The sequence below is a fragment of the Panthera pardus genome, unplaced genomic scaffold, assembly GCF_024362965.1.
Source record: "Panthera pardus isolate Hobbes unplaced genomic scaffold, ASM2436296v1 HiC_scaffold_6, whole genome shotgun sequence".
NCBI classification, from domain to species: domain Eukaryota; kingdom Metazoa; phylum Chordata; class Mammalia; order Carnivora; family Felidae; genus Panthera; species Panthera pardus.
This window is the reverse complement of record NW_026526991.1, coordinates 134,121,895-134,134,815: the sequence shown is the minus strand read 5'-3', so window position 1 is coordinate 134,134,815 and position 12,921 is coordinate 134,121,895. Positions and strand designations below refer to the sequence as shown.

Below are 12,921 nucleotides of genomic sequence, written 5' to 3'. Positions count from 1 at the left end.
ATTTTCTGTGTCCCACGTTTCCCTCTCTGATACGCTAGTGGGACACAGCCTCCAGGTAAACAGGTAAACCTTTGAAGACCTTGCAGATCTTAAAATGCATTTTCTATGACGTTTTAGTGGAGCAGAGTGGGTTGGAATGCCAGCTCAACCCTTGCCAGCTGTGTGATCTTGGGCACGTTAATCTTTGTCTTGTCACCTGCAAGATGGAGGTTAAAGCAGAACTTGCCCCATAGGGGCTGTGATGAAGATGGAATGAGCGAATCTTTACAAAATACTCAACCCGATGCAGGGCGAGTGCTGAGTAGAAAGTGATGCCACCAGTGTGTACGGGGGCTCCTGGGCCTCTGCTTTAAGCCCACCCCTGGCACGGACTCTTTTGTCCCAGTGCCCCCCGGTACCCGGTTCTTCCGCGTTCCGCCAGGACCAGGGCCCCCAGAGTGAGTCAGAGCCCTGCTTTCAGGATGAAAGTTCAGTCCTCGGCTCCTGGGTCCTCGTGGGTCAGCAGACCGGCACACACCCTGTTCTTAGAGACGGCAGCCACCCCTGGTTCCCTCTGCTGCAGCTCTCGCAGGAAGTGCTGTTTCCTTAGCACCGCTGGGTCTCCCCTCAAATCCACTCTCGAGATAATGACTTCATCTAGAGAAAACTCGAAGGCGGTCAAATTTCACTGTCTTCAAGTGTATATAATGCAGGGATTTTTAGTATAAACACAGAGTTATGCTCTAATTCTATATCCACTGTCGCACGATGAATTGTTCAGAAGGCATTTATTCACCCAGCACTGACTACCTGCTAGATACTATGCCATCTGTGGGGCATTTATCAGTGAATGGGATGAGGGTAGAAGCCGCCCTTCTGAAGTGCACGGCCAAGGACAGAGGGAAGGAGGAGTTGAGCTGGGGGCATCTATCAAACGTTAATTAAATTTGAGTTGTATGTGGGAGATCCAAATGGAGATTAGATGCAGTGAGTTACACTAGTCTGAAACTCGGGAAAGATTGGGGATAAACTTATATCGGGGAGTCACCCTTTTATATAACCATGAAAATCAATGGGGTGAATCATATAAAAAGAGGACAAATACTTAAAAAGTAGGCAAAGGCATTAGAGGAGAAAGCAAACATTTGATACAATTGTAACCACTGTCTCACTTGGGGAGGAGGGAGACACATGAGCTGGGAAGGAGGTAAGGAATATGTAGTTAGGGATTTGAATCAGAGGCATCAGCAAGGACTTAAGACTTTGGAAATACTCGTATTTTCTGGTTTTCTCCACTAAAGGGCCCCTGAAGCAATGACATTCCCTGTAGTAATGAAGGTCAGGTAGAACCCATATCTTGGTTTCTAAATACTGTTCATCACTAAGAAGAACCAGAGCCCCTTAGAGAGATGACTGATTCCAAGTCTAGGGCTGGGAAAAGCGTCAGGTGAGCCTGGAAACTCGTGCCACGAAGTAAGGAAACCCCCGATGAATGACAGGGGCGTGCTAAAAGGACACAGCAAGTGGCCTGAACCCGGCCTCTGCTGGCCAAACATGGGACAATTTAAGCAGCAGAGAATAATAATGGTTAAGAGATTCTAACTCAGTGAATACAAATCAGTCTCTCAGCACATCCTAATACTGTACTAGAAAAAATGAGGGAAACTTACAGAGAAATCACCGCTTTGTATAACAAAGCAGTGAAAGGTGGAGAAGTAGGCTATTCAAACAGTCTCAAAGTATCACCTTATAGATTACTTATTAATCTCAAAGTTTAAAAAAAAAAAAAAAGATGTCTTACAATGGAGAGACTGGTAGATACTACCTTTACAAATGACCAGACTTTGTCACTCGTGATGGCACAAAATGACCCTTGCTGTTACCAGGGCAGAAAGTACAGATCACCCGCGGAGGAATATTGTTGCCAAAAAGGTTTACCTTGAATGTAATCGGGTGAGAAAACAACCAAACACTGCAAGACATTCTATAAAATAACCGTCCAAAAAAAAAGTCCTAGACTTTGCAAAAATGTTGTCAAAAAGACCAAAAAAATAATAATAAATAAATAAATGAAAGTCGTACAGACAAGTGGGGGACTGCTCTTATTGAAAAAGACTTTAGAGATGACAACAAAATGCAATGAGTGATTCTTAATTAGTTTCTGGACTAAAAAAAAGCTAGGAAAGGCATTTGGGGACCATGGGAAGGTCTCGATATGCACTCGATACTGACTAATACTAGGAGTTTCTTTGCGTGTGACAATGGGAACGTGATGTAATGCAAGGTGCGATGCCCCTCCCCCCCAGACCCCCCAGCAGGACTAAGGGATGTGTTCCCCCAGCTTCTGGAACACCATCCTCAACGACTTAACCCTCTTTGGAATTGCCTCAGCCAGAGACTGCCCTGCCCAAGGTCACAGCCCCCTCCCTCCTGGGCGGCCCACACCCAGTGCCCGCTCAGTGTGGGAGTACAAAGCCAGTCCGCCTTGCCTGAACTCAGACAATGTCTCTCTTCCCCCAACCCTACCTTCTTCCCCTCCCAGGTCCCGATCCCAAGAGCACTCCTACAGAGCAATCTGCACCTCGGTGGCTGCTTCCTGGAAAGTCCCACTTGGGGCAGTTTGTACTGGAAGGGGTTGGGGGAGGGGATACCAAGACAGGAGTTAGGAGCTGGATCGGCCACCCGGCTGGCCATGAAGACCTCCGCACTGATAGCAGCTGGAGCACGAAAAGCCCCTGGCACAAAGTAGGTAGTTTGGGAACGTGCAGGTTGTAAAACTCTTACCAGCAGCGAACTGGGGGGGGGCATAAAGTAGAAACAAGCTGGTATGATGTATCGGTGTTCAGATATTCAAGCAATGTGGACACAACAGGGCTGTGCTTATGCATATTGTGAACGAGTCGAGGGGTCGGGGAGGAAGGTTCACCTGGTGAGCCTTAGAGATGGTTCACAGAACACCGGTGGGTGAAACAGATGGGCAGCCCCGGTGGGTTAGTCCTCAATCTGTACCATCAAAGGAATTCACGGATAGATAATCAGGTGGCTGAGGACAGTCGCCCTGAAGAGCAGCCATGATTCCTTGGCCAACGTCTGGAACGGAGGCCGTTTTCAGCTTGAGACTGTGGAGTCTGCGGGAGGCAAAACCCTGCCAACACCAAATGGAGAGGATGAGGATTCCCCGACCCCTCCCGCAAAGGAACCGACAGCCATTTACGCAAGGAACTGTCTGCTGGAGAAAGGGAATGCTCAAACCTTTTGAGGACTGCTGAACGTGGGGACTGAGCCGAGGCCGAAACCAGGAGATGCAGAGTCACTGTGGGCCTCTGTCAGAGTGGGGGCAGACGAGGCCCAATAATAAATGAAGTATCGGGTCCCGGGGTTGATGGACCCCATCAACGGTCAATTCCCTGATTCTTCAATGTGTAGTTAGATTAGACGTCAAGGGAGGTGGGCACAACCTCCACATCGGTTCCTTGGCCTGTGGCGTCACAACTGTGGTAGCGGGAAGGCTGAAGCAAGCTTTTGAGATTGGCCCTGCGGCTCCGGGGGAAGGGGATGGCAGAAATCAGTGGCATCCTTAAGGCCCTGAAAGAATGCAGGGCCAGTGACCTCCATTGTTAACTCCATGCATCATTTTGACAGTTTGGCCCCTACAAATAAAACTCTTTCAGTGACCCACCTGGGAAACTGTTCTTGTCCCTGCAACTCTGGCTGCTCCAGGTTGATAGTTCTAATTTGTAAAAGGGGGCATGCCCTCACCATGGGACACAGCAGGAGTCCCACCGAAATATTAGCTACAGTTGCCAGCCGGGCACTTGAGCGACGGAGGGGCCGGCACGCAGAGAGAGAAGTCGTGCAGGTAAGAGTGACTGACCCTGGTCATCAGGAGGCCACGCTGCAGGCACACGGTGGGCAGCAAGGAGGAATGTTTGGCACCCAAGTGGTCTGGTTGGGCGCCTCTTGGTACTCCCTCTTGCCCAGTGTCGATGGGCGACGGACAGGTTAAGCAGGCACTGTCTGAAAAGAGCGTGGAAACAAGGGGCTCAGACCTCTTGCAGATGACGGTCTGGGTCATGCCGCGAGGAAAGCCAAGTCCAGGAGTGGCGTCAGCTGAAGGCATGAGAATGGAAAACAGACGGTAGAGGAGGACATCGGTAAGTACCACGGGGCACTGCTGTGGCAGTAGGTGCTGTGACTTGCCTTCCGTCCTTCCTCTTTTACGTTCTTCCTAGGAAAAGAGGCCTTCTGGTACCCCGGGGGACTTCCTCACGCTTACACCAAGAAGTGGATCTCCCAGCACAAAGTGGCTACGGGCTGAATGTTTGTGCTGCCCCCAGGCTCACACACTGGGTATCGTTACGCTCATTATGGTGTCAGAAGGTGGGGCGTTTAGGAGGTGATGAGGTCACGACGGTGAAGCCCTCCGGAATGGGATTAGTGCAATCATAAACGAGATCCACAGAGCTCCCCTGCCCCGGCCACCTTGGAAGGATCCCACAAGTCCGCCACCCAGAAGAGAACCGTGCCTGCACCCTGAGCTCAGACTTGCAGCCTCTAGAACTGTGAGAAATCAATTTCCGTTGTTTGTAAGTTACCCACCTTGTAGTATTTTGTTATGGTAGCCCGAACATACTAGGACAAGACAGGACTGAATCTTATGTGCTGCTCGGATCCCCGCAGGAATGAAGGACTTGATATTTCCCTGAATTGCCTCAGGAGAGAACACGTTTGCCCAAAATCACACACCCTTTTCGGGGCAGCCCTCATACAATAACTTATCAACATGGTAACGTGAAGACCCAGCCCCCTTGTGCCAACTCATGACAGATCTGAAACACCAACCCAGCGTTAGAATTCCCCTGGGATTGGCCCAGGTCTCCCTGAACGTGATTGCAATCCCCTCCCCTTGCACAGGGGGTGATCCCAGGAGCACTCCTTAATAAACCTGCCAGCTGACCTCCACTCAGAAATGACTTCCTGAAGCACTGAACCTGTGACATATGGGTATGTAGGGGAATGTCCTTGCCTTGCAGAGATAAAAGCTGAAGTGTTTCTGGATTGAGTGTGATGATGTTTGCAACTTATTTTCAAACTGTTCTGAAAAAAGAAAAGCATGTGTGTACCTGTATATAGTGAATGTAACAAAACATTAACAACTGATGACTCTAGGTGAAGTATATACCTGTGCTTAGACTTTTCTATAGTTTGAAATTTTCTGAAATAAAAGATTAAGGAGTTGAACACAAACACACACACACACACACACACACACAGGCAAATGAAGAGGGGTCTTAACACAGAGATGTAGAGGAGTATCCAGAATTTCAATACTTCTGGAGGGTCAGCAAGAGAGCAAGGTGTTGTGAAATCCAAGGTAGAAGAGAGTTTCAAAATTAAAGTAGTGTCCAACACTATCAAATGGCTACAAAATGGTCAAGTAAGGCCGTCAAGCCAAGTATGGGACTTCAAAGTGTCCCATAGAGTTAGTATCCAAAAGGTCCCTGATAATCTTGAAGACGCAAGTGTCGGTGAAAAGGTATTATAGGCACCCTGCCACCGAGCAGTTCTCTGCAGAACTGTCATTTGGCTGAAGCACCACATTTTTGGCTCGACTGTGTTTTCAAGACTTTTAAAAATCGAGTATCCATTATGTTCAAAGTTCTGGAATATTCCCCGTAGGGAGAATGTAGAACCACTCAGAAACACAATTTACTGGGAAAGGTGCATAAACTCAAATACTAAATCCACTGTGCCAGGTATAAGAATAAAGAAACTCACAGAGAAATACAGAGGAGATGAGGGGAAGGGAGGAAGGAACACTCCAGAAGCTTGAAGTGGGTGGGGAGCACAAAAGGGCATATTTAAGAGGCCATTGGATCAGCCATTACAATTGGCTACCCACAGGCTGAATATGGCTTCACTGTGGGATTCGTTTGGCTTGCAAATTAAAACTTCAGACACGTATACCTAACATTTACAACTCGAGATATTTATCACAAAGTCCCGATTTGTGGCAATTTGAAGAGATAGGGCAAACACTTGGCTGGGGCTGAGAGAAGGGTCTGGGGTAGGCAACAATTCCCCCAATGTCTCCCCCAATCTCTGCTTCATCGATTTAAGGTACTTGTTCAGACTGTGTAGGCAACTGAGTTGTACTGGACCCAGGGGTGGGATGAGAATGAGGCGAGTGATGCAGGAATTCGGGGGGGGGGGGGGGCAGTCGTTTGGCTTTTAAAAAAATACTATATTAAAATAATGACTGATCTTCAGTTTTCTGGTGCTCTCCTAAATTTTGCACCGACGCTAGAGTCTCGCTCGCCTGACTCTAATCTCCGAGCAGCAGGGACTTCATTTCGCCTGTACAGTGGTAAGCATCAGCACAGGCAAGATCAGATCGGATCAGATCTGCATTTGGGGGAGCACTTCAGTTCCCACGCTCCAAATCCCGCCCCTGCTGCACTCACAACCTCTCGGGTTCCCACTTCTCTCTAACACTCGGATTTCAATTTCCTATCCTGAGTACCTCTTTCGCCCCTAAACCACTGACTGTCCCCTCTCCCTTCCCCTCCAAGCGAGCCCACCCGGGAAGGCCCCAAGCACCTGCCTCCTCGGGCGCCTCCTCCACCTGCGCTCAGCACGAGCCGTTTCCTGCATCCTCCCAGGCCCGACAGTCGCTCCCGACACCATCGCTCTGCTCCAACAGGGCGGAGCTTCCTCATTGGCGCGCTCAGCATTCGACTAGTGCTGCCTCGCCCCGGCGACCGTCCAGCGGGAGGCGGAGCGAGTCCAAAATGGCGGCTCTCAGGCTGGCGCGCTCCGTGCTGCTGGCGCTTTGAGGTGGTCGCCAGGGGTCGGGGGGACGATTTCCCCGCCGCGGGGGCCCTAGAGGATGAATCGAGGGCTCTGCTAAGGTTAGGCGGTGGGGGTGGAGAGAGTGGCAGCAAGGGCTGCGGTGGAGTCCACGGAGCGGGATGTGCGAGAGTTACTCCAGGTCGTTGTTGAGGGTCTCGGTGGCGCAGATCTGCCAGGCGCTGGGCTGGGACTCGGTGCAACTCAGCGCCTGCCACCTCCTCACGGACGTGCTGCAGCGCTATCTGCAGCAGTTGGGACGGGGCTGCCATCGGTACTCTGAGCTGTGTGAGTACCGGGCTGGGTGCGGGAGGGCTGCCTCTGGCCAGTCACGAGTGACACCTCCGGTCTTCCCTTCTCTATCTCAGCGTCTCCGAGATGTTCGTGCTTGTCCCCCTACCCCGAGATCGGGTGTTTTCTCGGCCTCTGACGCCCCTCGGGTTCCGCTGCCCCCTGGAAACTCCAGTCATCGCTGTGGTGCCTCTCCCTCTTCCACTAACTTCCCGCCTCCAGCCGGGACCCCTGTCCCCGCTCTCAGCTCCACGCCCTCCCTCACCTCCTCTCTGGTCGGAAACCAGCAGCGGTCTTTTCCTCACCGTCTCGTTTTTGCTGCGTGTAGAACCACCTCCAGAATGCCTCGCAGCCTCCTTTACTTTGGTCCTTCTCCTCCCTTGCCCGCAAACTACTACAACTAGTTGTCACAGGCGCTCCGTCTACCGGCCGTTTCTTACAAGGCTAGCCATTCTTCAGCTCGTAACAACACATACTCGTTGACAGCTCTGCTCCGTTGGGGACACTGCCTCTCCTTTCGGTATCTGCCCGTTTCGTAGAGAGCATCTCTGCGCTCGCTTTCCCAAGGCCACCTTTGTCAGTTTCACTTCGATTAACTTTCACTCACTTCTCCGTTACTCATCGATTTCCTCCTTTATGTTTTTAGGTCAGTGGTTATCCAAGTGGGGTAGAGGGAACGCAGGCGATTGACAAGGGTCCCCAGATAGTCTGGGCTGCAGTGTTTATTTTATTTTATTTTTTTAAGTGAGTGGCAGGATTTATAGCTGATGGCGTTTAATAATTCGGAGTATTTAACAGAAACCACATCTCACTGATGTGAAATGAAGTGTGTGTGTAGGGGGAAGTACCAGCCACTTCATTTTCAGGTCATTGCCCGAAGTGGTAAGCTGGAGAACTGAGTCACGCGTTCCCTGGGATGTTGTGCTTTCTCAAGGTGGTTCCTTCTGAGACTGGAGGATTGAGACCCGCAGACACGCTTTGCTTCTTAGGCCCCAGATTCCATTCCAGCTTCCACGGTACGACCGCAACAAGCCGTCCCCAACACACATCTGCACGTGTCATTTTTTTTTTTTAATTTGTTTTAACGTTTTATTTATTTTTGAGACAGGGAGAGACAGAGCATGAACGGGGGAGGGTCAGAGAGAGGGAGACGCAGAATCGGAAACAGGCTCCAGGCTCCGAGCCATCAGCACAGAGCCCGACGCGGGGCTCGAACTCACGGACCGCGAGATCATGACTTGAGCGGAAGTCGGCCGCTTAACCGTCGGAGCCACCCAGGCGCTCCTACGCGTGTCATTCTTAAAAATATTTTAATTGGTGGGGCGCCTGGGTGGCTCCGTCGGTTGGGCGTCCGACTTCGGCTCAGGTCACGATCTCACGGTATGTGAGTTCGAGCCCCGCGTCGGGCTCTGTGCCGACCGCTCAGAGCCTGGAGCCTGTTTCAGATTCTGTGTCTCCCTCTCTCTCTGCCCCTCCCCTGCTCATGCTCTGTCTCTCTCTGTCTCAAAAATAAACATTACGGGGCGCCTGGGTGGCTCAGTCGGTTGAGCATCCGACTTTGGCTCAGGTCATGATCTCACGGTCCGTGAGTTCAAGCCCCGCGTCGGGCTCTGTGCTGACGGCTCGGAGCCTGGAGCCTGTTTCCGATTCTGTGTCTCCCTCTCTACTCTGACCCTCCCCCGTTCATGCTCTGTCTCTCCCAGTCTCAAAAATAAATAAACGTTAAAAAATATATATATATTTTAATTGGTACTCCATCGGTTACAGGCTGAAAATCTAATACAGCTCTTCAGCAGCATGTGGTTTTCTCTGTGAGCCAGCTTTTTCTTATCTGCTGCTATCCTAATCTCAACCGTGCTGAGCCACCGGCCTCATCCAAAACCGTTTTAAGCTATCCGTTCCTATATAGACGCGTGCGGCTTCCTAGAGTGTCCTTCACCCCCCCCCCTCTGGCCCCCCTCAAAACTACTTGTGTTTTGAGACTCACTCACGATTTAAGAAACTCATGTCATCTGCTCCCATAATTCTGTGCATACTCCGGTGTGTTAACATCTTGCTTTGTAATCATCTATGTCTCTCTCTGTCTCTCTCTGTCTCTCTCTCTCTCTCTCACCCTTTCCTTTCCTCTCCCCAGGCGACAAATTTATTGCATCTGTGTTCTCTAACCTAGTATGGTGCCATAATTTACTAGGCACCCAGGAAATAAGTGAATGAACTGATAACCTACTACCATAATAGCTATTTAGTCACCTGACTTTTTGAGTTCCAAAGTAATGTATTTTGGGAATGCCTGATTTCACTGATCCCTCTCATCTAAATTTGGAACCGCGAAGTAATAACGCTCTTTCGCCCATGTCTTGACAATACACCGCCAGCACAATACCCTCCTGGCTTTCGCTTCTTTTCCCTCCCTCCCTTCTCCATGGTCCGCGAGACTACTGTTGCGGTCACGCGGAGTCCAGCTTAAGTTTTTGCTACCAAGTTCCCTAAATAAGGGCAGATGTTCTGTATTTTTGGGTAATGAAAATATCCCCTGAATACATAGCTGCCTTTCCTGCCTTCTACACAGAACCAGAACATGCGCTGGCGTTGTAAGTAACCAGGTATTCCACGGTCACCAAGTAATCGTTGTCCTGTGTTAATGTCAACCCCTTTTCTAATTACCCGCTTTGTGTAGTCAGTTTCCTTGCTTCTGGTGAGAATGTGACTATCAGGTTCATTATCCTCCATCATGGTTTTGTGGCTTATTAGCAATGCTGATCCCTGGTATATTTATTAGTTACAGACTTTTTGTTAGGTTCTTTTTCCTATACTGAGTTTTAAACTCAGATTTTGTCCTCCAGTTACCACTATGGAGTCTTGTATTCTTTAAATCCTTTAACTCCTCTTTGTCTTTTTGACAACACTGACTGAGGACCACTAAGAACTGAGCGCTGTGTTACAGACCTGGATGTCCTAAGGCACAGCCCCTGCCCACAAGGTGGAGACAGGGGTGCAGACTGTGGACAAAACAAACTGGTGGCGTTCGCTCCTTTTTAAAAAATGACTCTCAAGTTACAGCAAGGATCGGAAGTTGCCTTTAATTCAACGAATGATGCATTTTAAGATTTCCCTAAGGTAATGATTTCTGAAAGCACGCAGGGCAGATGTTTCTCCGTGCATCGTAGTATGGATTAAGTATGTGCGTGTGCACTGAAAGTAGGTGCTGAATATTTCAGAATGACCCTTCGGGACTAGCACTCGTCACTCACCAATTGCCTGGTATGGGCAGTGAATGCAAAGGGACTGAGGTGAAGGAGAGGTGGGCGTGGGCCGTGGGCTGGGGCAGGATTACTTCCGGGAAGGCTGAGATTTGGAGTGGAGCGGACCCCAGGCCAGAGAAGAGCATAACCTGGGACATCCAGGTCAGATGGAGTGTGATGGGGGGGCCAGGGAGGTGGCCAGCCTGACACGTGTCGCCGGTTCACTAGGAAGGTGTTACAGGAAAATGGACAGCGGAGTGAAATCCGCTTTGGGAGGGACGGTGAGGGAATGAAGACATTGGTGGGAAGCACCGCATGCTTCCGAGGACGGAAACAGTGTGGTAAGAGCGGTCTTTTAAGAAGATGGCGCTCTCCCTGAGTGCAAGGTGCAAGAGAGACTCCATGACGAGAACTGGAAGCTGAATGAGAGAGCGATGGTAGGAATAGAGATACAGAAAAAGTTCTGAAATCCGTGGCCCAAAATGGGGGGGTTGGGGGGGAACCGAAAGGCCCTGGGTTGAAATTGCGAAGCATATGGACAAATTCAAGATGTCCATTTTTCTCTGGACTGAGGAGAAGAAAGCTTTTCATAGGAATAGAAGGACTATTCTGTTAGCTCATCTTAACCATGTCGTCAAGAGGAAGAATGAATGTTGATTTTATTTATCCCTTCTGTTTTCTGCATCATGGGAGTAACTAACCCCTACCTGTAGCGGAATTCAGAGACTACAGAAGTGTTTGAGGTCAGAAGGGAAAGTCTCCCGCTTCCCCCTGTGCCCCGGCGCTCAGCCCCTTCCACTGTTAATGGTTGGACGCATATCCTTCCAGAACTTTTCTCGTAGGCGCGAGCAAGCATGTGTCTAAGTTTTTATGAACTTTGGGTTACTTTCATTTTACAGCATGATTTAAGTTCAGACATACTGAGTTTGAAGTGATCATAGATTTCCGTAAAAATAAATAAATAAATAAACCACTTTTGTAAAGTGAACCTCACCTGAACTTTATATCTTGTCTTTTAATGACATTTAAATTGTATATATAAATTATCTTTATGATATAAGTGTTTTCTGTGAATTCTCTTGCATTTAAAAACCTGACTCAGTGGCAAACAGTGGTTTCCCCTCCTCCACGGGGGATATATCCCAAGACCCCCTAAAACCACGAATGCCTAAAACCATGAATGGTACGGAACCCTATGCTTATACTATGTTGGGGTTTTTTTTTTCCTGTACCTACATATCTGTGATGAAGTTTAATTTATGAATTAGACACATTAAAAGAATAACAACAATAACCAATAATAATTAGAACAGTTATAACAGTATATTGCACCAAACGTTATATGAGTGATCTTTTTCTGTCTCTCAAAGTATCTGAATGTACTGTGCTCACCCTTCTTGTGATGTGAGCTGATAAAATCCGTCCGTGACGCGGCGCAGTGAGGCGAACGACATAGGTATTGTAGTAGGGGTGGGCCTATTCCTGACCTTCTGATGATAAGTCAGGAGGACCAGCATCTGCTTCCGGACCGCTCGGACTGCGGGTCGCTGAAACCGGAGACAGTGACGCCCGGGATGGGAGGGGAGGAACCAGGGTAGTTCATCCCACAAATACTTACTGTGCGCCAACTATATGCCGGCCACTGTGCTGGGTTCCAGAGAGGCATCAGTGAACAGTGGTGAAAGCGTAATGGACATCTCCTTGGCCCGGGGTGCTAGTTGTTCGATGGAAAAATAGTAATAGTAACATTTACTGAGCATTTGCATTTTGTCAGCCACTGTTCCCCCGTCAAGTGCTTCCGATGATGTATTCTGTGCTAGCTGACTGTTAGAATGAATTATCTGGCGGTCAGATCAGATTTCAAGCTGACTTTAGGAATCACCTTTCCAATCTGTAAACAGTATGAGGTTTTCTTTAAAATCTATTAAATTCTTTCCAAAAACTCTTAAATATATGTACTGTGTTTGACTCTGAGATACATATTAACGTAATACTTTTTCTTGATATTTAAAAAACAATACTCGTGGAATTTTCTTGAAATAATTTGCATGGCTTTTGACTTTGTTCCAGATGGCCGGACAGACCCAATTTTGGATGATGTCAGCGAAGCTTTCCAGCTTATGGGGGTTAGTCTTCATGAACTAGAAGACTATATTCACAATATTGAACCTGTCACTTTCCCACATCAAATTCCTTCATTTCCTGTCAGTAAGAACAATGTACTTCAATTTCCTCAACCCGGAAGTAAAGATGCAGAGGAAAGAAAAGAATACATTCCTGATTACATGCCACCCATTGTGTCTTCACAAGAAGGTTTGTGATTTCTTGTTTGTTTCTTACTCCTACATTTGTTAACTATCTTGATGGGTTTTTAGTCTTCTTAGTTTTCCTGACTGAATTCCATAAAATGCTATGCCAGCATATAAATTCTAGAAATGTAATCAAAATATTTTAAGGTTATTTACAAATTGGTCTGACATTTAAGCCAACAGACACTTGCACTGGCGGTATGAGGGAGAGCCATGGCACGGGCAAGGTTATGTCTAATGAGGCGTTTATT

General features: G+C 48.5%; 1 protein-coding gene and 1 long non-coding RNA gene across 3 annotated transcripts in view; one reads left to right on the top strand and one right to left on the bottom strand.

The window, feature by feature from the left end:
• Positions 1-2,062: 2,062 nt before the first annotated feature.
• LOC128774934 (uncharacterized) lies at positions 2,063-6,638 on the bottom strand. The gene is made up of 2 exons (XR_008419472.1): positions 6,580-6,638; positions 2,063-4,089 (listed from the first exon to the last, which is right to left on the bottom strand). It is a non-coding gene; the product is annotated as an uncharacterized LOC128774934 (long non-coding RNA).
• Positions 6,639-6,753: 115 nt separating this feature from the next.
• The window catches only part of TAF3 (TATA-box binding protein associated factor 3), a 181,796-nt gene continuing 175,628 nt past the window's right edge, over positions 6,754-12,921 (top strand). The window contains exons 1-2 of one of the 2 annotated variants that reach the window (XM_019460838.2): positions 6,754-7,116; positions 12,432-12,674. In XM_019460838.2, the coding sequence (XP_019316383.2) occupies positions 6,951-7,116; positions 12,432-12,674 (409 nt within the window). In that variant the 5' untranslated portion in view covers positions 6,754-6,950. The remainder of the gene's footprint in view (positions 7,117-12,431; positions 12,675-12,921) is intronic. The other variant, XM_019460839.2, reaches the window with a different exon arrangement.